The 27,918-nt window shown below is 43.9% G+C and overlaps 1 protein-coding gene and 1 long non-coding RNA gene across 2 annotated transcripts; one reads left to right on the top strand and one right to left on the bottom strand.

Annotated features, from left to right (window-relative positions):
* The first annotated feature begins 259 nt into the window (after positions 1-259).
* Positions 260-1,206, top strand: LOC26515210. The gene is made up of 3 exons (XR_001409102.3): positions 260-449; positions 519-847; positions 950-1,206. It is a non-coding gene; the product is annotated as an uncharacterized LOC26515210 (long non-coding RNA).
* Positions 1,207-2,796: 1,590 nt separating this feature from the next.
* Positions 2,797-5,560, bottom strand: LOC6498900 (homeotic protein empty spiracles). Its single transcript, XM_001955678.4, has 2 exons — positions 4,086-5,560; positions 2,797-3,923 (listed from the first exon to the last, which is right to left on the bottom strand). Exons 1-2 carry the CDS (start codon positions 5,203-5,205, stop codon positions 3,574-3,576), a joined length of 1,470 nt encoding a protein of 489 aa, XP_001955714.1. The 5' UTR covers positions 5,206-5,560; the 3' UTR covers positions 2,797-3,573.
* Between the last annotated feature and the right edge of the window lie 22,358 nt (positions 5,561-27,918).

The following is a 27,918-nucleotide window of genomic DNA, read 5'->3' on the forward strand; positions in this document are numbered from 1 at the left end:
GCATATGAAAGAGCCAGTGGTGGCGTCTGGCGCCACAGATCGTGATGAGGTCGGGGATCTAACAGACCAAACACTCCGAGAGCCAAACATAATTGAGGCAATTAGAAAACATCAAAATATTGGGCCCTGGACGCACAAAATTGTTAAATAAATAAACGGCAAACGAAACGTTGTTGCGGTCTCTTAATTAAGCACTTGAGGGCCTAAAACCCCAACCAAATGTTTATTCGGTTTTTGCTCTGAGACAAGTCAAGCAGTTGGCAATGACTTAGCGAATTTGTAATCTAAAATATATAGGAGACTGGCACCGATCCACGCCCACTTTCGGATCATTCAATTAAAACGCTTACGAATTATTATTATTACAAACAATGTGTCGAGGGCCTGGAAAAGTGATGCCAATCTAGTTGGCTGCAGGAAGTGCCCAAAGTACCCAGAACAATTCAAAAGTAAATTACAAGCAATTGGAGTCGCCAGATCAATATCTCTATATATGTTTAAATACAATTCTATTCCAGATACCGAATGACGGAAGTGGAGTTAACAAGCGTGGCGGACCCGAAAGTTCGTCGCCTAAGTCTTTCGTTTAGACAAATGGACAGAACATGGACTTTAAAATTAATTACTTAATTTAACACAACAAGCGGCCGGCGACACCTTCCACGATGATGTTTCAGGCGACAACAACGGAAAGCACTAAACATTCGTTCGACCCCAGGCCGAAACCTGTTGGCGATCACTGTACAATCACAGAGAGTCTGTGTATCTCTGTGAGTAACTGTGATCGGCGACGATCCTGGGCTGGACGAGCGGGCTTAACAGATTAGTTAGCATATCCCATATCAGGGTAATTATTGTTAAATACGATAACGATCTTGTACAGCGTTGACATTTATTTATTTTCCTTAATTTCGCTGTATTAATCTTCCTGGAAACACACATTAAACAGAACACTCTGCGATATGGCACGTCCCGGTCTTGAACTCCGCCGAGGATGAGTTTCGAGTCATTAAGTTTGTAGCCCTTGGAGAAGGGGGCTCTTGACAATTTGCATTATGCTGGCGATCGATCAGTGATCGGTGAAATTTAACAGATAATGAACACCGGATTGGGCACCCTCAGTAGGTGGGGGCAGGGGACTGCAGGGCGAAAAAAAAACTACAGAGAAACCCAAACTCAATTAAAATCCGAAATAACTTCAAGACGAGACACAGCTAATTTAACCAAATTGGATTACTTAATAAACTTTATGGGATAAATAACAATAACAACGGGCAGCAAGTTGTGCGTGGTGCTGGCCATAAAGTGAATGCGTTGTTTTTGTTATTATTTCTATATCTCTCATTTTTGGGGCGCGCCGCATAACAAACCTTTTGAGGCATTCAAAAAAAAAAAAATAATAATGTGAGCCAGCCGCCACGAGGCAAAACAAGTTGTACAAACACATGTCGGTATGTCTCAGCTCTGATATAAAGTTGTACGTAGGTATGTAGGTATATATAACATCATCAACAGCCACAACTTACCAAATTGTGTTTTAATTTCCGAGAATTATCAGCAAGGGATTTCTTTCTGATTTTCTGATTTCAGTTTTCAGTTTTCGTTGCGTTTCGTTTTCGTTGCCTTCGTTTTTGTTTCGTTATTTTATTTTATTCAACAGGGCAACATTTGAAGTGATATTGAAAATCGGGCAAACAGATAAGCCTCCCGCCGCCCTAATCCAATTTCGAATTGGAGTTCGACCCGTAAGGTGGGCGTGGTGCTGGCCCATTATTAAGTACAATTGCCCTTCGATGGACTATGTATCTGGGGGCTTCTATCAAATGTGCGTGCCTGCTAAGCAAACAAGACTCGCTATTAGCCGGTAGGTAAGGCTTAGCCGGATAGGTAACCCCGGCGATTTTGATTGTGATCTCCCTTGGCGTCCGACCATATAATTTTCCCGCTCTGATTTATGCCGGACTATTGTAAACTTTGCAATTGCAAGATTGCAACCGGCCGGTTGAAGCCGTGAGACCTTTGACAGAGTGCCACAATTTAGTGCTGTTAACAGCTGGTAATTAGACTCGTTATGTCCGTTAATTAGCCATATCAGCCGAGCCAATCGAGCTTGCAGTTTGCCCATTGCAATTAGACATTGCATATTCATTAGACCCGCCGATCGGCAATACTGGACTTGTCTCGATAACGATAAACCGCCTGATCGCAATTGTCGCATAAATTTGTGGTCCAATAATCATAAATTTGGCTTTTAAATCATTAGCACACCTCGCGTTCGCGGCCTAAGTCGTTTTATTTTAGCATCTCGTTAACCAGTTTCTGTTTTGGCTCCTGGCAGCCTCCCGCCCTCCCTGCTTAGGCCACAACCACCCCAACTACCCACCCCACTCCCTCACACTTTGATCTCTCACGAGTTGCGCTCAATTAAATTCTACAATAAAACACGATTTGCATTTTAAATTGTGCAATTAAAATGCTTATGAAATCTATAAGAAATAACGATCGCTAAATGCATTTTATAGTCGCCTCCTTCGACATCCCCCCCCCCCCCCCCCCATACCACCCCATTTGGGGCCATCTAGCCATCTCTCTTTCACCCCGCCACCTGTCACCTGACAGAAACAGCAACAACAATGTTAAATGTCACACGGTAATTAATTGACGGCGCATAATTTTTAACTCTGTCACACAGTGGGACGAACTCAATTAAAAAGTGGGAGGAGATTGCACTGAAAAAATATAGTATTTAATTACTAGACCCCCACCTATGTAAGAATATAAATAAAATACATTTAATATTTCTTTTCATTATGAATATTTTATATTTTATATAATAATATTTTAATATATCTCTTAAGAATACACTTCTTTTCTTAGATAGTAAGTACTAGCAACTAGGGCTATATTAAACGGGTTTAAATAATATCCAGCTGCTGTTGAGCGACTCAAGAGGTTCGTGCTTAGAACTAAACATAAATAAATGCTAGATCGTCATACAATATACAAAGGAATTAAGCAACAGTTGGAGTACAATTTGTTCTGCAGGAATTCACTAATTAAAAGTAATGTTCTTCATGAATATTTACACGCTTAAATCATTAAATTTGTACAGTTATAGTTGGTGTCTAGCCTAGGGTTCTTTTGTTTTTTTAATTTCAATGTTTTTGTTGGTTTGGAGAGAATTTTTGGAAAAAGAAACGCTTCGAAGAGGAGGAAACAACTGGATTACTTGAGCTCTACTCAACCTCTGGTCTTCGCAAGGATTTGGCACGGATCTTGAGAGATGGGAGAGTGGGGGGGGTGGAGTGTCTATGGACAGGACAGGATGGTCTCTAATACTTTCCTATGATGGGCTGCACGCCTGCTATGTACAGTTAGCCTAACGCTGCTTGCACTATTTAAGAATATATCACAACAAAACAAACTATGTTACTTTCGCGGTAGCTCGTCTGGGAGCCGACGTAACTGGAACTGGAACTGGAACTGGACCCCATCACTTGGCTGGGTAAGGAACTCACGGACCGCCACCGATCGCAGCAGGGATCTTTGATTTTCATTATTTTTAGTGAATTTTTAGTGGCTGGCGTCCAGCTCGTGTTCCTCATCGCTGGGGCAGTCGTCCATCTCCATGTCGATCAGCTCGTCATCGTCCTCGTCTCCGCTACCATTGTGCAGATTGCGTTCGGATCCCCCGCTGCCTCCCTTCTCATCTTCCTGCTGCATCCGTTTGTGCTTGGTGCGGCGGTTCTGGAACCACACCTTCACCTGCGTCTCGGACAGATTGAGGGACTGGGCCAGGGCCTTGCGCTCGGCCCCCACCACGTACTGGTTGCTCTCGAAGGCGTGCTCCAGCTTCAGGAGCTGCGACGGCGAGAAGGCGGTACGAATGCGTTTGGGCTTGCGGAACGGCGGTACCAAGAAACCTTAAAGAAGATAAAAAAAGGGTGCTGGTTAGTCATCGGATTAGGATAAGAGGAATTCATATAAAGGGAATTCTTTTAAAAAACCATTAATGAAGAATTAATAACTTTTTAAAAAGCTTTCGCCTCTAATTTCGTTAAAATATTCATGAGTGAGATACTTACTTCCTGGGAACCGATGTGGGAAGATCCTTCCATGGCGGCTGAGCAGCCAGGGGTACAACTGGTAGCTTTCCCTGGGCATGCCCGGATTGGGCATGAAGGGAGCGGCATGTGGCGGCAGTCCGGCAGCAGCAGCGGCCGCTGCAGCAGGACCCAGGACGTGGCCGGCTTGCAGAGCAGCGGCCATCTGGAACTGGGCGGCGGCGATCAAGTGGGGGTTGTGCTGGGGCGGCAGCTCTGGCGGCGCATTGATGTACGGTGGCAGCGCCTTGATGTCCGGCAAGCCGGGCTGTCCCTGCGGCATCGGCGGTCCTCCGGGTCCCACGGGGAAGGGTCGCACCAAGCCCGCTGGCGGCATACCGGGCATCATCATTGGACCAGCTCCCGCCGGATGCATTACTGTCGGCTTGGGATAGTTGGGCGGCTGTTGTTGCTGAGGAGGCGTGGCATGGGGACTGCTGACCAGCAAAGTGGGTGACGAGGAGGGCTGCGAAGACTGCGGGGAAACTGATTTCGGCGGCGTATGTGGCGGCTGGATGCGCTGGGCGGGATTCTCCGCCTGTTCCATGGCAGGGGGGGCTGGAGATCGCTCCCGCTTCAGGGAAACAGCAACGGGCGAGGCATCGTTGTCCGGGGAGAGCCTCGTCTGCAGAGGACTCATACCACTGGCCACGGCGGCGTTGTGGTGCAGGCGCTGGAGCAACTCCTGGATGTCCTGGTGGCTCTTGGGGGTTCCGTGCTGCTGCTGATGTTGTTGCTGCATCAGGATGTGCTGGTGGAGGACATGCTGCTGGGCGGGCGAGAGATGCGGATGCGGATGAGGAGCCGGCACGGCATGCGGATGTGGGTGGAGGTGGTGGTGGGCTGGCGGGGCCATCAGGTGGTGTGGTGGAGATCCGGGGATGAGGGTCAGCGAGGTCGGCGGAGTCTGGGGCGGGGAGCCGGGCCCATTCCTCTCCGACGGTGGCGGACTCTGCTGCCCGTTGTCCGGGGTCGAGTTGCCGGCGGCATTGCTGACCGCATCGTTGCCCACAATGGACTCGATGCTGAAGCCGATCTTCTGCTTGGGCGTGGGCATCATGACGGCTGCAGCGGTGGGCACCGGCGGAATCATCTTAGTCATAAATACGCGCGTTTTGTTGGCGGTGGGCGGGGCGGCTACTAACTCGGCTATGTTGGCGGCTTTTTCAATTGAACGCGTTTTCGATATTTTCTTGTTTTTTTCTTTTGTTTGTAATCCTTTAGGAAGTCCTGTTCCAGGCTTATCTTGAAACTCTGTATTTGGTTTGTCACACTAAGCGCCGCATCGGGAACGCTGTCTCAAAACACTCACACACTCGCTGTAACTTTCTACTTTGTTTCTGATTTATGAAGCGATCGACGCGCTCGGAAAACGGAATACGTGTGCTCTCGACGACGTTCGCTGTCTGAATAAACTCCGAGAGCCGGACTCAACCACCAAGTGTGTGCTGTGGGAATGCCGAGCCGGGGCTCACACACACCGATGCAGCGGAAACCCGTTTGACAGCCGAAAGGAAGTGACGCTGTTTCACTCTGTTTCTATCGCCATCGCCTTTTCGCCTGCCATGTGGATTTTATCTTTCTGAAATACTGATAGCCGTGAGTGCGAGTGAAACGAAAGTAGTGTCTGTCTGCATATGGCTGAGCTGCTAACGGTAGGGCGGGTCCATTTTAATGCGCTGCATTTACCGCTGATTCTCTCTTGCATATGGCTTCCGTTCGCCGTTGTTGTAGTTGTTGCCGCTTTTTCTGGCCTTTGTGTAATTTGGCTTAAACTGCCATTCATAGTTTTTGTTTTTGCGGTTAGATTTTTGTCCCGGAACGAGCGTTAAATGAAAATCTAATGCCAGGTGGGAAAATGTCTCTATTGATGCTGTCTGTCCAAATTTGAGGGAACTTTACCAGGGATTTGCTGATAAGTTTTCTCTTAGCCGGGGAAAACCTTTTTTAAATATTGGGGGAATTGTTCGTTCTCTTTCAGAGCTATGTTGTTATAAATAAAATCTAAAAAAAGCAATGTTTTTTTTTTTTTCAATAAAAAAAATGTGAAATATATACTTAATACACATTAGGGATTCCACACCATGGATGCACTTCAATACTCCTGTTCGAATAAATCATCCTCGAGCTGCGATTCGGACAGTTTTATTGATGTCCACTATAGAGTTATTATTCGCTTCAATTTAAATGTTAATTTTTGGACATTACATTTTTTTTGGCACACGACAAAGTTTGCATAATTTATGTAGTGTCCGAATCGCAATTCGGAATCTAAATCAGAGCAGGTCCATCAACGACCGAAACGTGTTAAAAGTCTCACTCCTATTCCAGAAATACAAAGTATACTATATATATTTCCTTATCGAATGGCTGAAGTTTTTTGAACGCAATTAGCAGCGAGCAAATAATATTTTGTAGTGTTATTTTTACACTTTCTTATCAGCTCGACGCTTGAAATTCGTCTCGGGGCTTCGGAGATTTATGGGCTAGAAGTGGCAGCAACAACTTGTGTGTTAGATTGGAATCTATCAAAATTTTATGACCGTTAATTAAGCCACGCATATTTATACAACGATTTCGCTTCGAATCAGCGCGAGGCATAAAAAACTTTCGAGTCCATTAAAGCGTAATTATGTTGACTAATGGATTTTGATTACAAGGCGAAATTTTGTTGAAAGTTCATCGATGTTTTGCTGATTCGGTGTATTTGGCGGCTTAATGCGCAAAACGTGTGTGAAGCTAATTGTGATTTGAAATGGCTGGCATTGAATATGTGAAAGTGCTGAGCCTGAATTCAAACGAATTACAAAACATATTTATTTTTCGTAAGATTAACATGAATTTAAAAATATTTTAAACAGAATTACTAGATGCCTGAAAATTAATTCCAATCTTCCAAGTAAATATCCAATTTATTTTAGGTAATTTCACACGCCCACTATAGCTCGCTGCTGGCTGTACACCACAGGATCTGCAGGACCTGCAGCCAGCACAATTGTCCTGCTAATGAGCGAATAAAGATATCCTGAGCACCGGGACCAGAGGCAATAGCGGTCAAGTGGACAGCCAGGACTCTGGAGTGACCCCCCGCCAGGGTTCGCAAAACGAAAACCATAAAAAATGCAACCTGGGGATGGCCTGGGGAAAACAATGCGCACAAATGTATTTATTAGATAGAAATAAAGAGGGATACAATGCAGCAGCAGCCCGAAAGGTGTCAAAATCAACAATTTTCAGCCTGCAAACAATTCCACAGAAACCTGGGCACAGCGTGATGCAATTTCACCTCTTCCCCCGACCAGAGTCCTCCAGTTCAATTCCCGATCCGAGTTCGCCTGAAATTGGTAGAGAGATTGGTAGAAAAAAAAACAGCAGTTTCACTTTTTTTTTTTGTTTTTCTCACTGGGAAAACAATGAAAAACGTGGCAAATTTCCCTTTGTTCGACTCGATGGCCAGAAATTGTTGAGTAGCAACAAGACAAGACAACAGAAGACGAAAAAAATTGACTTTAATGATGATGAGTTGGCGTTTAGAGTGTGCGTTTTAGATTCATTTGAATTGTGTGTATTTCCAGAGATCCATTTTCTCGGTCTTTTTTGGCACAAACAAGAGAAATCTCTCCGGGGGAGCTTTGCGTTTAAATGTAATTAATTTCTAGCAACTCGATCGCAGGAGGAGAAGCGCCATCGCTAACTGTGGTTCCCAGAATACCATCCTACCCATGTTTCACAGCTCTTCGTTATTTTCATAATTTCCCCAGCCGATCTCTTGATAATTTGAACGCTTGTAAATCCACGCGACCCTCGAAATTATGATGGATCGACATCAACTTTTGTGGCTGCATTTTCACGCGTTGTAATCAAGAATTTTCGGGGCGGGTTGGATTTGGAATTGGAATTGGTAGCAACTGACAGGGGTCCTAGGAGGCGGGGGCGTGTCAGCTCTAAGAACATCAAACAACTGGACTGTGATGAGCCTGGCCTGAGGAAAATTTCTGGGAAATTTCTAAGAGGAGCCTGCTAAATCCCATTTAGTGGAAACGCCACAAAAGGGTGCAAGCAACTGAAGGATCGGATCATTTCGAATTTCAGGCACGACACATCGGAGCCAATCAAGTTGAGAATATACAAAATTACTACCACGGCCATAAAATCATATTAAAACACAATTTCTGGTCGACAACTGCGGTAGCGGGCCAACATCATAAAACATTTATATCTAATCCTTGACAATCATAAAAATTACACAAACGACATGGAGATATGGAGGGCAGGGACTGCGGACTGTGGACTGTGGACATCTGACAAAGGCAAAGTGCCAGCGACAAAAGAAATGTTTAAAATGTCGGAAAAGTGCTCCAGAGATAGTGCGGGGAAAGGCGTATAAAGAAAGCGAATAAACAGTAGTCAGAGAAATGTCATAAAATTGTCCAACTCCCTTTTGGATCCTCCCCCATCTACTATTACACATGGAGAAAATATTTTTAAAACTATATAGTTATTTCTAAAAGAGTAAGGCATAGATAGTGGGCGCACAGATAGTTTATATCAACATAATCCGTTTTAACAATTTCTTTATATAAAGATTCTATTTATTTCATATATTTTTTCAGTGCATCTTGTTCACTTGGTACGTGTGTGCAAAACAGTTGAAAATAGTGAAAAAACCATTCCAGATCCAAGGCATTTTTACGACACTTTCCGTAAGGGGCATACGAGCGTGGCCGGTCGAAGGACAGACAATCCTTTGACTCAGCTTGCAGCTCACAGCGCACTGCGGGCAGGGCATAAAAACTAAATAAATATATAGTAGTTGCCGAAATAAAATCAACGTAATGTTTATGACTTTTCACCGGTACATTCCGGCCCCCTAACTCTTCGTTAGTACTCCTCCTTTGACCCGGTTAGTACTCCTGCCAGTTGACACTTTCGTTTTGGTAACATTTTGGCTGACAGGCACTTTTGTTCGTGTGTCATTATCGTTTTAGCCAGATCCGGGCAGCAGGGCGGGATTTATGTTTGGACGGCATGATACCATTAGATCGGGTCTGGATAAGAGGTTTATGTGTTCTTGGTTTTAGTTTGTTCTTCCAGATATATATTCTCATTAAATGTGAGTGCCGTTTAGTAACAGCTTCTCAAACTACACTTTAACCGCTTGAATTATGTATTCAAATTCCCCAGATCATCCTTACCGTATGAGTGACCCCTTGGGACTCCACACTCCGTGTGATTAGTATGCCGCACCTCACAATCTTTATCAGGCATATGCCTCCCCTATCAACTTGATAGCCAAACCAATTACTCTTCTCGTCCTTATCGCAGATCTCCCCCCTTTCCACACACTCCCCCAAAATATTCCCCCTGACAAACACTTTATAAATTACACGCCCACACACTTGTCGAGACGGCCCCACCCCACAACGGGCACAACCAGCCATCCCCCAGCCCCCCGACATAACCAAACTAATGATGACAGCCAATAAAAAATTCCAACAAATGTGTAAATTTGTAAAAATGCCTGTAAAAAGGGAAATTTCATAAAAATGTAAATTTGAAGAGAAGAGAAAGGAAAAAGGGGATGCGGATATAGGGATATGCGGACATGGTCGAGTGACTCGACTGCCGGAGTAGGGAATGAGTGCCAATGGTCTGGGAACAACAAATGAAATAAATTTGTGCATGTAACTCGAAAATGTCGCTGCCAAGTCAAACAAAAAACAGAAATACAAAAAAATGGACATGGAAATGGAACTTGAACCGGGATGGTAATGGCAATTGGCAGGGGGGACCAGGGGGTTGATACAAATAAGTGCCAGGGGTTGGGGTTGGCATGGCGGGGTGCCTTGGCAGATGACTCAATTTACACGCAACGAGCTCTGTAAATTGCGCCTCATTTCTTTCGCGATTCTTCCTCTGGCAGTTGTGCAAATTGTCAAATGTAGAAATGAAATGTATATCCCAGATATCCTTCCTCCCGAAAACATCTAGCATCCTTTTGCCCGCCATCCTCGGCTACAAATTTCCAAACCTAATAAAAGCGAAATTAGCTGAGAAGAGGGTTGATTCGAGAGTTTGGGTTTCTGATAAGGGGACAGCTTCATTTTGCGGATGAATGCCATAAATTAAATTAAATTAATTGTCTACGACATTGTGCCGATTTCAAATTTTCTTTTATTAAGTTTAGTGTCTTTTCTCATCTGATATATTTTATTAATTGTTTTATTTTCGTGATACTACTTTCCCACTGAAAGTTGTGTAATTATTTTTGGATCATCCGCCTTTTGGCCGCCACCCCTAATTGTGATGAGGCTGGGTAGCCATTTTGCCAGTACCATGCTCCTTATCCCCGCCACTCCGAAGTGGCAAAGTCTCTGGGCCTTGAGCGTTGGTCGTTAAACAAATGAATTGCCATAAGCGCCGGCTGATTGCGATGTCGCCCTAGATGGGCTGCCATAATAAGCTGCCGCGGCTGGGTGGCCCTGATTGGGTTGCCAGCTGCCGGCGGGGCATACGCTGTGATTATAACGCGGCTGCCAAGCTCTCCAACAACAATTTGCAGATTTTACGAGGCGCATCATTACGAGGCTGTCCTGCAGCCAGCCAGCGTCTACCATTATTATACGCCATTTAAATAATATTCGCCTTCATGCTGCGCCCATGTCGCCTGGCACGTTTTCGAAGCCTTCCTGCAACCCCAACCCCTCGCACCAGAGGAGCAAGGAAACTCACCCCAAATGCGTGTCGCCTGATATTGTTATTGTTCCTCCGGCAGACGCGTCTGTGCCATTTTTCACAGGCAGTTGCTGCGCATAATCAAGGCACATCATCAGCATTTGATTGCGACAAATAATGCCGCCACTTTGTGTTTGTTCCGCGAACGTTTGCCAGGACTCACGGGGTGCCAGGACTGTCATCCCTTTCCATTTCATGGCCCTCTTCAAAATGGCGGCCATGGCCAAAAAAGGATTATGGGAGAATGTCGCGAATGTAAACGGGAGCGCGTGTTAAATTAAAAGGATTTGTGTGTTGATTAAGTGAACAAGGGAGAATCATAAATGGGTGGTTGATTCCTCATGAAGGGATCTAACTATGGGAGAGTTTATAATGCCTTGATAAGCTTATTTTTGGACGGCTGTACTTCGTAGTTTTGGATTATTACAAAGAAGATAAATCTCTATTATTAGGTATGATTTTCTGATAATATTTTATCATAACTCTATATTATTTTACTTTTATTATAATACCATAAAATTGCATATACTCTTAATCCCAAACAACTGCAAACATTGCAACATGATGGTCTTCAAATGTGACCTATTGAGGACTACGTAGATGGGATCTAGACGGTAGCCGTCTATCAGCCAATCTTAACCGATCCAACAATGAGATAATGAAACATATATGAACTTCAAGGCCCAAAACAAGCCGACAAACGGTAACTGGATGAGCGCAGGAATCAATCCCCATGATCCATATGACCAAAATATAGACAATGGCAGCTGAATCCTGCTACCGGGCAGCGGATCCTGGCCAGATTGCCGATCTCAACATGTTGATCTGGTTACAAAAGTCAGGCATTGGTCCGAAACGTGCGGGTGTTCCATTCTCTTCCAGGGTTAGCTGCCGGAAAACAAAGCATTTTCCAGTTCCCATTCTTCTTGACATTGCAGAAGCGGAAAGAGCCAAAAAGTTAAGCCACAAACATACAAGAGGATCAAAACGGATTTAAATACAAAGTGGGAAATAATGAAGTGCCGCCGGTGTGGAATAGTTCCCCTATGTGGAAAGGTGGAAGATTTTTCCCGAGTCGGGGGTTGGCTTCTCTCGGTTCTGGATTCTCGATTCCCAGTGCGAGTGCGTGCTGCATTCGGGCTTATTAAAGTTATAATTAAAATATGTTCTGCCTTCCGTGAGTCCATCATTTCATGCGTTTATCTTGGAAGAGTTCTAGTTCTTAAGCTACATCACATTTCCGACGAATTTAATTATAAAAATTCCCTGATAATTGTTTTTATATTTAAATTTTAATGGGTTCACACTATTCTTGTAGCTCTGGAGGCTTAAACGGGCAATCTTGGGAATGGGGTTGATTTGTTCCTAAAAAGAGTTCTATTGGTTAAGACTGGGCAGTGGTGGAGTGAAAAAAGGGCTTACAAAAGGAGTGCTTGTTGGTTTTTTACGCCGAAAATTTTAAGAGTACTTTTTTTGTCTATCCCTTTTTTATTAAAAACCACATAAAGGACTTCAAAATTCCAATCCCTACGGCTCCCTACGCTCCTGATCGAATACGCTTTTCAACAGTTTTGAGAAGACCTTCGTGTACACATTGCACGTCATTTAAATTTATTAGGATTACGAAACAAAAAGTCAACAACATGACAAGAATTGAAGAGTGCTACTTGAGCACCCTTCGAATTACCCGGGCTCCTCGGGCATTGTTTCGCCAGAAAAAAGAACTCCAAACAGGCTGGAAAATATAAGGATAATACATCTCATATACGTCCATTATTATAAAAAAATAAATGCGTGGATGTATGAGTGAAAGGCGGGCAGGGAATATGAAGTAAATGGAAGTTCCAGTGGATAATAGGGAGTGCTTGATGGCCTCACATACTTGACTTAATTTAAGCCAATTTAATGCCCATTGACCGGGTGAGGATCACACACAAGTACACAAGTGAGCGGGTATCCTTTTGGGAAAAAATCATAGCACACACACATACACACATGTGGCATTATCCTGGGCTTAGCTGTGGGAAAAGTGGAACACCCGCAAGTCGCTGACTTTTCAGAGTCGAGCACTTGAACCTCTAGGTGCATCCGCATATCCTGTAATCCTGGAGTGCTCCGCTCCTGTTTTCAGTTATTTTCAAAAGTGAACAGTAGCTTCGTTACGGACATTTTGCGCATGCCATTATATAATTGGTCCAGCATGTGCAGGCGGTGTCTTTCTTCTAGGCGGCTTCTTTTTTGGTAGGTTTCTAATTTTTTTTTTTTTGTGTGCCACTTGGCCGTGTAATTAGATTTGTGCTACTTTCCACGGCGGTCTCTCAGATGTGGCCGTGCCCACTCTTATCAATGCAAATGCCCCGATGATTATGATGTTATGTTCGGCACTGTCAGCGCCTCAAACAAGTGCGCCTAATTTATTGAAATACTTTTTATTAAAGCTAATTGGCCGACAAAAGCATCGGCCCGTGCCGCCAGCACCCCCAAAAAGAGAAGCCGAAACAATTAAAATGCCTCCGCATAAAAACAGAAGCCATTGAACAATTCCAGGGCATTCAGTTCCGAGCAATTCGAATCAATTCGATGTCATTCGATTGCATGCAATTGGTGTCAATGCACGTTCGGGTATTTTTTATGCACTTTAGGAAAAGTTGGGATTTGTTTACAAATTTTTAATGGAGAGTTTCCATTTTAAGTCAGTTCCTGGGCTAAGATCAGAAAGAAAAAGTTCAATACTTCTTATTTCAGAGAACGTTTTAGAGTTTAAAGCAAAGGTTTCGAGATCAGTTTATTTTTTGATATAACTTTTTGTTGATTCTTACTATTTTGTTGATTTAGTTCTATATTATTTTTAATATATATTTTTAAAGAATACAAATTTTGGTTTTAGTGTAAATTATAGATCAGAGCTAGTCATGTGTTTAAAGCGATTTAAACAGAGCCAGCGGCAAGTTTGTGTTTTTTAATCAGCTGCCACTTGCCAAGCCGACTCTGCCACAGACCCCACACATGAGACTCCGATTCCGAGAGCCTAATTAAAATTGATTTGATTTCTCTGACACTTTTCAGCCCGATTTTTGTTTTCCAACTCGACTCGTCGAATCAAAGCCGCATTGTTCGTCACGCCACTCGGAATGGAATGGAATGGGTATTCGGTATGGGTATGGTATGGGTTTTGGTACGGGGATGACTGACAGTTGGTCGCTCAGTGAGCCAATCATTTGCCCAATCGTTTCAATTTCACATTTTGATTGATATTTCTGCTGAAACCGATACACAGATCTCTCACCCCTCATCCTCACTCCTTTTTCCTCTGCCAGGTTATTGTATTTTAAATATTTTTTTCCTCGCTCGGCATGGAGCATAGAGCTAATTAAGGCGATGCCTGCCCGGCGCTAAGCTCATAATTATATGAAAGTCCAGATTGGATACTGATTCCAGAGAGCCTGGTGTTCGGAGTCTGGAACCTGGAGTAGGCACCGACTATGCTATGGGTTGTCATCTGGGCCATATATCTTGTTATGGCCACGGCGCATGCGCGTCTCGTCAATTAGTTTGGCTGTCAAAAAGATGATGAACTCGTTGCTTGATGAGGGTTTTTTTCTCAAATTCTTTTTTTTTTCGGTTTTTTTTTGGCCAACTAAAGTAAGCCTGAACTCTGGCCAGGATCGCCCCGACTGTCCACTCAGTGACTTATCACAGTTTCGAGCGAATTACGACGCGTCGCAGTTATTTTTTAATAGTTTTGCCAGCTCGGACATTTTTGGTCTGGAATTCCTGAAATATGAGTAAGTCCGAGATCTTATTCGGTTAGTTCGACGAGGTCTGTACCGTCAGATAGCATCAATAGACGTGTTTATAGGCCAGTCCAAGTGGCTTCTCCGTCGGTGGTCCGCCTTCGCCTCCTCCTCCGGCGACATGTCGTTGACATTTGCGACAAATGGCCTGACGCACGTCAAGTATCCGAGCCCTGTGTGTGGTCCACTTTGGGGGTGTACACTGTACACTGTTACATGTTACATGGCATACCGCATAATGGCCGGAGCTTGTAAGTGAGTCACTTGTCAAGTGCCCAAAACAACAACCTCCATCCCCGCCGAGACTCTCGAGTCAAAGTCAGACAAAGTCATCGCTGCGTTTGGGATTTAATCAGCTCATTAAGGTCAGCACATAATTTTAATTGTTTTTTCATAATTTTTTCGTGAGCCGGCCAGCTTCAAAGGCAGCATCCTCCGTTTATTCCACGAAAATCGCCGGACAGATAAGCCGACACAGCACTTTGGCATAATTGGCGGCTAGTTAGCTTTTTAGTTGGGTTATTTTGTAATCACTGCTGCTGCGGTTGCTGCCAGAATTAGATGGTTTTCATTTAGCTTATTGGCCAAGAGGTCATCTGAAGTCTTCCTTAAACTTCCAAAATCCAAACCAATAAAACTACCTCAAAAATCTGTGGGAAAACTCTACTCTGTTCAGTGCATGATTAATTTGAGTTTATTTTTAGGCACGATCGCTCCAATTTGTGGTCGCCTGCCCTCCCGAAAAATATGTGTAGCTATTTATTTGTTTTGTGTGTGTTTTTCATTTACATCGTATGAGCTCAATATGAAAGCCGCAATTAATTACAATTTTTATTGCTGCGACCTGAGGCTTCCATTGTGATTTATATGGGAGAATATTCGGGGGATCTGCCAGCGTTGAAAGTGCCATAAAATGTTTGAGGTATTCGATGCGTTTTGATGAAATGTGAAAGGCAATTACTCAATTGCATTTTATTGGCTGAGAACATTTTCCGGCTCCCTTTTCCAGTAAATGATTTGGAGCATTTGTTTGGGGTTTTCCTTACAAAAAAGGTTTCTTGATTAAATGGAAAACAATTGAAGTTTGTTTATCGTTATGGTCAGTAATAAATAACAGCTTATGAATCATGAGCCTTATGGGGCTCGGTTTCTGTGATTAGAACTGCTATAAAGTACGTGGGAAACCTTGAAACATTCCTATGCGAAAAGATGAGTAATTATCTGCAATAAAGTTCTTCGAACGCCTTGACCCAAGTAAACAGTTTGCTTTAATTACACAAAAATACAGCTCATTGACACCTTGGCTTGAACTCCTGGCCTCGCATGTCAACCCAGTCATCGTCATCATCACGATTTGCAACCAGAAGTTGGACAGTTTGTGGCAATTTGGTAAAGATTTCGCCGGCAAGCAAAGTGCAAAACACACATGCAACGTTTTGGCTAATTAAGCTGGCGGCGGGGCCTGGTCGGGGCCTGGTCGGGGCCGGCCCGGGCCGGGCCAATTGCATTTGAATGCGGTGGCAGCTGTATGTTTCTCTAGATTTTTATTTTGCCTGCCGCTGAATGCTTGCCTGCCACGGTAGCGACACTCCACAGTAGCCCCTCGCACTAACGGAAGCCATACTTCAGCTGCGTTGCTGGGGAATCTGACAAGTGAAATCTAAGAGATGTCCGACCGGCGAAAAAAAGGTCGACGGAAGAAGTGACGGGGAAGCAGTGCCATCCAGCACTGACACCACATCACTGATACGCCCTGTGGGCTGCAATAAAAATTAATTTTCTCCCCGTTAGCAGTGCAATCAAAGCAAAGTTGACAAGCGTTTACCAACGCGTCGTCTGCACAAATATTTCATCTCCGGGATAAGCATCGCCGGTCGGAGTGCAGCCCCCGAAAAGGTTAGCTCCGCATAAGAGATCCACGGCAGCCACTTTGTCATAGCATTTCCGCTGAATAACTTCCTCGTCGCAATACCCCGTCGCCGTCTCCCTGGGCCCCCTCGCATTTGTCGGCTAATTAGCTGCCCGAATGGAATTGAAACTCAACGCGTCTCACACCTTGCTGGCCCTGGAAGCCATGTGGCTTCCGAGGTTACCGAGGATGCGGCCGCTTTGTCTCCGGCTCCGGCTTTGTAGTGCGAAATTTTTAATGGCTCGCATTTCGCTGGCCAGGCCAAGATGGTAATCAGTTGTTTATATTTTTATTTTTCCGTCTTTGTATATTTCTTATGCTTTATGATTGCCAGCGAAGGGATTACCGCGAAGTCCACTTCTTGGGGGATTTAATTGAAATTCGTTATGTCGCGAGATGGGACAGGTGAGTCGGTTGGTCGGTCGGTGAGTAAGTTGTGGTGGAAAGTTGTAGAAATTGGCTCAAGGTGTGCTCTCGATTTTACGTACACTCCGGCAATAAAACAGTTCGTTGCGGCTTTATGCTTTCTACGATGAATAATGCCAGTTTCTGACTAAACACAAAGAATTGCTGCCACAGACCCGCCTTTATTAATCTTGCTCACATTCCTTTAGCACTCCATTAAAAATCTATTTAATGAAAACAAGTATCCCCCCATTGCCAATGCCTTGGAGACTTGAGGAAAATGCGCTTTTAATTGTAGTTCATCAATCAAATTTTCCCACTTACCTCCCTCTCTCGGGCTCACTGCAATAATGCACAAAGTGCGAATAAATGCAAATCGAGAATTGTTACTGAAAATTCAAAGGATGCATAAATCAATTGCCACCACTCGGCTGGTTAATAAAATAATTTTTCAAAAATTACAAAAGCATCAACAAATTTCCATTTGAGATGTTTCTTTTTTGGCAATCTGCTCGCAAAGTTGCAAGTTGCAAGTGCCAATGGAAGTAGCGGCCATTTTGCGAAGCGGCGGCGTTATTAATTGCCACTGCCTGCTTTTTAGCGTATATTTATGGCCGCTGATTTCGATTCCGATTCCGATCCCGATACGAGTTCGAATATGGGCGAGTGTGAGCTTCGGAGCGACGCCATTCAATTGACACGCATTCAATTACGGCCACTGCAGCAGCTGCCCATGGCCAGTGACTCATGGCCCGGCCAGATGAGGGGGTGGCCGGGGGCTGGGAGGAGGGGGTGCGGTCAGTCAACGATCCGCTGGAATGCAATCAGCTTCAATCACTGGGGCTCTGTTATATTTATCGCCTTAAACGAGCATAAATTGTGGCTTAAAAAGTTTCCTAGAATCGAAAGTCAATGCGGCTGCGGGAAAAAAATGTGTTCGACTCGCAGACAAATGTTAGTGGGTGGGGAATAATGAAGTCAACACGGAAAGAAAATTATTTATATATTAAAATTTACAATATTCCCTTTAGGAACAGAAACCCCAATATTTTCTCTCTGTATATAATTTTCAATGAAAAGATTGGAATGGGTAGAGATAAAGTATCAATACCAGTGGCGTTTAATTAAAATTGTACAAGTGCGAGTGTCAATCGAATGGAATCATTCAAGTAGCAGCCCCCACCGCCAACTGCCCCCTCCTCGTTGACCATCGATTGGTCACCGAAACACGTTAACAGCCCAAACGTGACAACAGCCAGATGGAGGGGAACCAGGCTGCTATAATGCATACACCTACCTCACCTCAACAATTGTCAATTCATAAGCGACTTGAGAGGTCTCCTCCGACTTCGATGTGTTTTGATTTATGCCCCTGGATCCCCGAACGAAATGTCACAAAGGGGCCCCAGCAATGGCCGCCTCAAATTGAATGTTAATGTATGCGGCTAATAAGTTTTTCACCCAAACGATATTATATGGTAGCCAACGGGCTGTCAAAACTCGCCTAGCCGACTGTCAGCAGCCCACGCTTCGGACCTGGTGTGGCATATTAATGGGTTACCAGTGGGTGGGGGTTGGGACGGAGTGGAGCAGACAAGGTGACGCTGCCGCCATGTTGATCAGTTGGCCGTCTGACAAGCTAATTTGTTCGATAATTATGCGAATTCTGACATCTACAATGGGAGATCCCTATCAGGTATCCCTAACCCTTTCATATTTCTCTTTCAAAAGAGCTTCAATAATTCCCTCATAGTTAGCTTAAAGCATGTAATGGTTCCCCACTCTTAATGGGTTAAGAAGGGGCTAAAATTACCAAGAGTACGTCCATGTCAGGGACAGATAGTTGGACAGCTCACTGTAACAGGCACCGGGCGAGACAGATTGACATTAAACAACTTGTAATTCGATACTTAATTGACGCCCGGCTCGTAAATTTGCAATTGCACCAAGCACCGGGTTAATGCCAGCGGAGATGCCTGCTCTTGATGGGAGTCCGAGACGGAGATGGAGATGGAGACGGGAATGGTGGTCTCCTCAAGTCTCCGAGAGCTGCGATCCAATTAAAGTTGCCCAAGGGGCCGCCATGGCTGTCGAATTGAGGTAATGTAAAAGACACAGGGCAACAAAAGGCCCGGGCACCGATCCCAAGATGTCTTGCCCACACAGCCGGACTTTCGAACACCACCAAAGTCATGTACAGATGTCAGTTGTCTGCCACTCCGCCCGTCCAGCCCCCTCAGTCCAAAAAAGAACTCGCCCCCCCCCTAAAGAAAACACTTCCCTTCCTCGTTTTGACCTTTTGCGTGTGCGAAATTCAAGACGGTCCAGTTTTTATTTACTTTCGTCGCATTTGTTTTTAAAATACGATGTCTTGACAGCTTCATTGAGTGGCCGACCCACCGCCGCCCAACCCCCAAAGACATATTGCACTTTTGGCCATAAATTGTGACCCCATTTCGGGTGGATCTGTGTAACTGTAACTGTAACTGGCGCATCATTTGTCCGAAGGGGTGGCCTCGCCCCAGTCCGAGTGGTACAAAGTGTGTATTTTTGGTTTATGACCCGCCAGCCAAGGCAGCATTAGCACTTGGGCCCTAAGCACTCCCCAGAGAAGGAGTTCAACCATGGCTTTCTATTGGGAAAGTGTAACTTTTACTCCGCGCCGATTTTAAAGCCATAAAAAATGTTTTATGTGCGGCGCTAAAATGAAAATTGTCTTACACCTCTCTTTGTAGTTCAAACCTGGGAATTCCTTACTTTTGTCTTCCAACATTGTAGGTGTCTTCTTTTTTTTTTGGCATCGATGACGATGCTGTTATAGCGGCAATTTATTTTATTGCAAATTTTATAGTCCCTCGACTGTTTGATTGGAGTTTTTGGTCGATGAACAAATCGGTAAATCGTTTTGGTTTTTGGCTGGTAATCCGAATGAAAATATCGAATTACCAATGAGTTTAGATGTTTGATTTTTATGGCCGTTCCAATCAACAAAATCAAAAATACTCGAACAAAGGGGACAGCTACTGCTGGGGATTTGGCCATATGTTGCCATATTGGCCTTAAAGTGTAGGCCACTTGAATGGAATTAAGATATCTGGTATTAAAGATTATCAAATCAAGGTGATTCAAGGTTTTAAAGTTTTTTATTAATTTATTTGTTTGTATTTTTTTTCTATAAATAAATTGTCATTTAAGTCATTTACCTCTCCCCCACATATAGAATCTCCAGACTACCTGATGGCAGTCACGACTCCACAAAATTCTATCAGAACCCACCCAGCTATTGTCTCTGGTATGAAATTGGAAATAATTAAAATATTTCATATGCCACTCACTGAATTCATAATTGTGTTTACAATTTTGAACACCTTGCCACGTTGTCGTGGAGGGACAATTACTTTATGAGCGCGACGAATATGGCGACGATCATAATTACGGATCGAAAGTGACAGCCGAACTTCCGTCCGTCGATCGATGGACGAGCGGATAAGCCGAAAAGGTAATCGATAACTCTGCCATGACAATTATGATTATGACAGATAGCGGGGGGATGGTGGTTCGGTGATCCGGAGGAGGAAGCCAGAAACAATTGTCGAGTTTCTGTAATTGCGGCACAAGCCCAAAGTTCAAGTGCCGAGCTTGAAATAATGGCCGGAAAGTGGCCGACAATAAGCGACAGCCCGGCGACACGTGGGCGCTGATAAGCGGCCAGCAACACCAATTTGGCCGAGGTGGGCGGATGTTAGTGATTTGGGCCAGGTCCGCCATTGTCGGCCAGGCTGCCTTTCCACTCAACCCGATCGGAGGAATCACTCTGGAGGCAGTAGTTAATGTCTTAATTAACTAGCAAGGGCTGCTCCATTCGCCACATCCACCTCGTATTTATCCTCATCTCTTATCGCTAATTTGTAATCAGCAATTAAGTCTCCCAGCACGCGCTTCAGCTTGGAGTTCTAGTCTAAACTTGATGGGATTGGGGCTTACACAAATAAAAATTGTACTTTTATAATATTTCGGTTAGAGAGGAGATGGTCTAACTCTAAAACTTATTTTTTCAGTGCCCCTACCGATTCCAGATCACTCCTCATACACATTAAGTTATTATGTGTTGATTTCCATGCGTTGGGTTATCTCTGAAAAAATGGGAAAGGGGAACCCGAAGGCAGCAAAGCATTTAACTGATTGAGCCACTGAGATAGCCGATTGCATATGAATGATAAAAAAAGAACTTAATGCCTTCTGATGATTATGGTGATGATATAAAAGAAATTGCCTTCAGTAGTCTAGAAAAGGGAATTCATAGGAAAAAAAATATCTTAAAAATGTTTAGGGAGAATATTAATAGAAAAATATGATATTGAACTGAAGCTGAGCTCTAATTTCAATCAAAACCAAGGTAAGACTAGCATTACTAAGGGTGCATTACTCATAGATACTTCGTAGATGACCCATCATAATCACCAACCATCGTTAGGTTTCCAATACCAGTTGAACAATTACAGAGTTGAAATAATTTGTGCTTTCGAGCGATCCCATTTTAGATAAAACACGCCTCTTCCAAAGTTGCCCAATGCCAGAGCAAATCAAAGCAAAAACCTTTCAGCGGTTATCCAACCGAACAACATCCCAAAAAATAGGAGTATTGCATAAGACTCGAAACACTTTATTGCAATTTTTTGCCAGCTTTTGGCTTTGTGTTCAGTTTAAACAGAAATTTAAATTTTTTACGACTCGACAATTGCAACATTTAGCCGGGTTGAAAGGGACGGCTGCTAATTTTCGCACTGCAACCAAATGGTTGCTACAAAAAAGCAAGCCAGGCCACTAAAAAATAAACGAGTACAATTACAAAGGGGCTGCACAACAACAATCGTAACAACGGCAGCAGAGGGTTAAGAGTTAAGACTCTAGACCCTAGACTCTAGAGAGGGAAAATCAACCGTAAAATTAAAGCGCAAAATGCAAATAAACGAAACCTAATAAAAGCAATTTGGAAAATTAGCCAAAACGCTCGCTCACCTCAGTGTCGGAGTTGGGGGTTTCGAGATTCCAAAATTGGACTCGGGGTCGTACTTTAAGTCTCTGAGCCGGGCTTCGATTGGGCCAGTAAACAAGCAAAAGCTGTGCTAATTTTTTGTAAATAAAACTACCGATCTAGCATCCACTACTACCTCTAGTCGGAGCAACAGCCACCTCAATCTGGGTAAATCAACTGTGAAAACTCACCAGCAGCTATGCTGCCAACAACAAACTAACTGAAAACTGTTCCAAATTACCGAGCTGCAGATCTGCAGTTTTTTTGTAGATTTTTTTGCTTTAAGTTTTTTGCAGATTTGGCAGATCGTGAGAGGCACAAGGCGCAAAACAACAGTTGCAATCCGCAACGGAATGCAAATTACCCAGCACAGTACCCAAAAAGCTGCAAAACCATTAGAATTTCTAGTGTCCCCCTTACCCCTGGATTTTAACTCTAATTTCGTATTTTGAAACACTTGAAGAAAGTTTTTGGCCTAAGTATTTTTTATGTTAATGGTAGTGGCTTTCTTAGTAACAACTAAGGGTTAAACAGGTTTTCAATTAATAGGTTTTCTTTATCAAAATCTATAAGATATCTAGAATAAGATCCCAACAATAATAAAACTGTTTAACCTTTCTTGATAAAAATTAAATCATATATTTAAACTACCATAAGCAAGTAATTGAAAAAGGATTTAATATTAAAAAAATCAAATATGCCTATAAACAGAAGTGAAGCCTAAAAGATTAAAGGATATAGTTGGTAACTGTAGTGAAAATTATACTTCAAGGGAAAAAATGATACCTTCTATTGAACCCAAAGACTTATCCTTTATTTTGGAGAACATACTATTTTTTTTAGTGTTACTATTTAATGCTGGCGCTGGTATTTGCATGTGGCCAATAGTTTGGCTGCTTATTTCGGCTAGCAGCATCAAGAACCACACTTGTCTGCAATTTGTGATGTGTCTGCCTGCAAGTCACGCGTTGACCCCGCCCCTCTCTGCCAGCCGGCTGCCCCCCAAATCTATGCCCCAACTGCTCAACTGGCAAGTTGCACTGATTATTTGCTTAAATTGCTGCTAATAACATGACAAGAAAGAGAGCGAGCGATGCCAAGCGAAAGAGAGATCGCCCCCCAGTTTGCATGCATCTGACTCGTCTCGGATGTCTGTCCATCATTCGTTAATTTCTGCATGTACTGCGCCCGGCTTAAGGGGGTTAAGAAGACCAGAGGAGACAGAGTGAGGTGGAGGAAGGAGCTGCATGGGGCGGCGTGCCTGCCACCGTTTATCCATTCCTCATGGATTTCCCAAGCACAAATTGCCGCAAAATTAGTTGGCTTGACTCTATTACACATGCAGATTGCAACTGCAACTGCAATTGCAGCTCCAATTTGGACCAGATGAGTTGAATCTGAATCTGAATCCAAATCGGAGATCAGAGATGCATGTTGCATGTTGCTTGAACCCCAACCAGTGGCAGTGCAGAAATGCAACAGTTTAACCCGCTCATAACTGGAGGGTATATGATATGGAAAACGAATCCACTTGCTGCAATTATGGCAGCAATTACAGTTGCTCCTGCTTCAGATGCTGCTGCTGCACCTGATCTATAATTTGCATTTGTCCAGAGTGAGTTACTTTTCACAGCTCGCGGCTCTGCTGTCAGGAGAAATGAGCACAGCCGCCCGGGCACAGGAGGCAGGTCATATGCAAATCCCACTCCGAATTCGAGTGTCGACCAGTTGCAACAACTCCTGGCCTAATGAAAGAATAATACGGCCTAGTGACATTGACGTGCCGGCACAAAGTCGGTAGGAAAACAACAAATATTCGAGTCAAAGATCAGCCCTGGGCTGCTGACAATGAAATTGTTGGAAACGGAATCTATCTTGTAGTTTATGGGAGGTAGAAACCATCATACAAGATGGAAGGATTTCTTTTATAAAGTATAATATATTATTTAATACCAATAATATCTAATACCAATTATAACATTAGTAGCATTAATACTACCCTAAAGTCATTAAAAGGTAGAAACCATTAAAGATGATAAAACGATTTATTTTATAAAGTATGTTCTATCCTATGATAGATACTACATTATAGTTATGGCAAGGTAGGTCTATAAATTATATAATTTCCCCCCTATATACTTCATTTTAAATCCTATAATATATAATACCAATTATTAGATCAGTAGTATAAATGCAGTATTATAGTTATTGCAAGGTATACCTACTTTCTGTCCTAATTAGATCCCATCTCTACCTATATCTTATATCAATTAACACAACACCCTGCCAAAAACAACCCCCTGCTTTCTGAGAAAGTCTCCCCCCAATCATCTAAAATGTGTGTTGGCCCGAATTAAGCTCGACTAATGAGCGACAAGCCCTGGAAACTGTCAAGCAACACCCACAAATCTGCTTCCCCACCAGAAACTCCTTCCACAGACACCGGCCCTCCCCAACAGCGAACACAAAACAAATTAAGCAAAACATTTTGTAAATGTCGAAGACACGAAGCTGAAGTCGAATTAATTGGGCGCACACACCACAAATATCTGTATCTGAGCTTTTTTGGCTTTTGGGGGAGGCACGCACAACCACGAGATACAGATACATGTGCGTAAATAAATCATGGGAAAGCTAAATCAAAACTGCCACGAGGACTTCATCTGTGGCGCCACAGAGCTTAACGGCCACCGTTAGCCCGATACAATGGGCCAGAAGATAGCGAGACAATTGACTAACCAAATCAGAGACTGACAAACTGTCTGACACTTTCTTTTGGCTTTCGTTTGGGAGCCGTTTAAAGGGAGGGTTGGGGAAAGCGATCAGTTACACGGTTTTTTGTGTCGATAATCGCTCCGAGATCAGCGTGGCTCAGTGATCACGGGATCGACGGATCGATGTTTGTTGGATCTTCGATCAGCATGGCGCCTCGATGGGATTATGATGCCGGCCTCACGATGTCGTGCCTCCGATTTGAAGCTCTTGCAGCTTGTTGCTGGGTGCTTGTTTGCTGGATGCTGCTGCATTCGTGAGCCATTCCAAGTGCAACTAATTGCCGCACGTTCGCACCCAATTAGCCGCGAACGAGTTGAATCCGCCGGGCTAAGTGCAGTTATCAACACTTGCGACCAGCAGATGTGAATTCAAATGCAGATGCAGATACAATGGGCACTGAAGAAAATATTTTTTTTCAATTTTACTATTAAGATTATGTAACATTATGTGACTTGAAAGTATTTCTCCAAGTGCATGAGTTATGATTTACATGCCCAAACACAAAAAGAACATTTCTCTTTTTTTTTAGAGATTGAACTTCATGCGTCAAAATATTGAATTGGTGAGACATCTCCAGGGCGGGGGTGTTGCGGCCTTAAGTGGGGGGTGTTGACAAATGTCTTTTGTGCCACAGACACGAATACGAATACTTTCTCCCCGTCTACCCTTGACACGCTCGTATGTCCCTTTCTCCTTGCGGCAGCTGCTTGTAATTTTCACGCAACATTTTCCACTCCACGTAGGCGTTGCCCAAAAATCCCGGCACATGGGGGCGTGGGGAAAACAAGGCTAGGGGCTGATATCCCTGGGACACTGAGGGGGAGCTCGGTTCGCTGGCCATTTGTATCTATCAGCGCCGTCAGAGTGCAATTGCAATTATGACTTGTGCATTTGCCGTCGATGATGAGTGAATATATTAATGAGCAGCGATTTGTCTAAGGATGAAATGGGAGCAGGGGATCGGGGGATCGGGAGCTGAGGAGCCCACATCCAGATTGATATTCCTCCCTCGTTCACATGTGTTGGCCATTTGTCTAATGGCAAGTCTCAAGTGCCGGGCCTAATGTGGAAATTCTGTTTATCATTTTAATTACGAAAAAACGATTGCCTCAATCAAAATCAATGTGAATTTATGATGCTGCCAAAAATAGATCACAGGCTAGTTGAATCACTAGAGTCCAAGCCCTCTAATATAGAATCTCTATAGAAAATGTAAATATATTTTCTGCACAATATGTTTTGGTGAGATTGCCCCATTAAGCGCTACTAAATATTTTGGATTTTCGCCGAAGTTCAGGGATCAGGGAAAAGTTAGTCTTGCAGCCGGGATTGGCAATGCAACAGATCCTGGGGGGGATCAGTAGATGGAATCCTGCTGCCCTGTTTTCCGGGGAACCAAACCGACAATAGCCCACACATGATCAGCGCGTGTTTAGGCCAACAAATCCTCGAACTTAACTCGGCATTTGTGCGCCTCAAAGCCACGTTTGAAAATCCAAAGATCAGCATTGGACTAGCGCGGAATCTTTTCGGCCAGATTTCCTTCGAGGAGCGCGATTTAATCCAATTATCGATGCTGCTTAGTGCGCGCGACAGGAACACAAAGGATACGATTTCTTACCCGAATCTGAATCTGAATCCTTTCGGCCCGGTCAACAATTAGAGGCTGACTCAGGCTCATGAGGCGGTTCGCGGGGATTAAGGGGCGGAAAGGGGCTGAAGACAGCGGCAACCGAGTGGAAGAGAGGGTTAAAGGTCGAGGGTCGAGAGCAGTGGGTGGAAAACGATGGTTGGTCAAAAACAGATTATTGACATTACCGCAATTATCGAACTCGGGCAGGTCCTGGCGTAATTTCAATGCGGTTTTCCGGCGGCAAGCGTATCTAATTGAGAACCGGTGCGAGAGCTACCTGAGCTCTGGCCGATCCATCTTCCGCTGTCCACTCCCTCCTCCCCCCACGATCTCCGTCCGCTTCGAGAGCCATTCGAATTTGCATAATGAGGCCATAAAATATTTCGCTTGCATCCCACGAACCGCACAAATTTGCGATAATTTGCGGCAGTTGTCGCGCCTCGATCGGTATAGGCCCCATAATTTCATGTATTGCCACACCCACTTGGATACACAGAGGGAAATACTGCCATATATGATAACTTATTCGTAATTTTAAATAAGAAATAAATAAGAGAAGTGCCTTAAAAAGTTTCTCTTATAATTCAGACTTGAACTATTTGATCTTTTATTTTTTGGAGTGCACATACCACACCTGGCTTATCTCATAAAAAAGTCATTAAATAATGGCCCTCGTTTGCGACTTGATCAAAATTTTAATTAATCAACAGCCAGCTCAGGAGTACCCTTTCTCTGTCTCTCTCTAACCCTCCTTGGCGCTCTCTTTCACACTTTCTGGGAACGGGTGAATTACCTGGGATAAGCCACACCACCCGCCCACAATTTAGACGAGTCAGAAATTTCCCAAGGCATCGATAATTGGATTAAATGCGTCGATCCTCGCAGAACCGATCCGAAGATCCACATCCAGATCCAGTGGATTTCCAAAGGCTTGCCGATGGTTTAAGTTTAGGGATTTGCCGTGATCTGGCACTGCCGATGTTCTGATCATTCCTGATCCTTTCCCCAGAGACTGATCTACGACTAAGCATTCCAAATAGTTGCAAAATATTTATTTGCATTTAATTAAGTCTGGAGCTTAGCCCGACGGAAGTATTTGAGCTCATTCCCCACCAGACTTAGATCTCAAACAGCAGTCATTAAAAAATAACAAAAAATTGTTCACTAAATCCGACTTATTAAAATTCAATTTCCGCTTCCTTTTTGGCCAGACAAACAAAAATGTCACGACCGAATGAAGGAAAACCCTTTCAATCGGGAGACCGGGAGAGTGAAAATTTTTAATTAAATCAGTGCCCGTGGCTGATGCCGAAAATGCTCAATTATTAAAACAAATAAAGCCAATTAGCTGTGTCAACACGGACCGGCGCAGTCGCCTCCCTGGGTGCGAAGGAGATGGCGTGGAATGATGGCTGAAATGGCTGAATGGCCAACCCTTGTGGCAATTATGCTTTCGCTAAACAGACATCCGTCTGCCATCCCTCCAGTCTCCAGTCTCTAGATGCATCCCCCTTGCTCCTGCCCTACCC

The sequence above is a fragment of the Drosophila ananassae genome, chromosome 2L (assembly GCF_017639315.1).
Source record: "Drosophila ananassae strain 14024-0371.13 chromosome 2L, ASM1763931v2, whole genome shotgun sequence".
NCBI lineage: Eukaryota > Metazoa > Arthropoda > Insecta > Diptera > Drosophilidae > Drosophila > Drosophila ananassae.

Excerpts from the sequence above, each read along its gene's own strand:
- LOC6498900 (XM_001955678.4), bottom strand. The coding sequence starts at position 5,205 with ATGACTAAGATGATTCCGCCGGTGCCCACCGCTGCAGCCGTCATGATG. Across the intron at positions 3,924-4,085 it reads CCCACATCGGTTCCCAGGAA|GTTTCTTGGTACCGCCGTTC; the intron begins GTAAGTATCTCA and ends ATCTTCTTTAAG.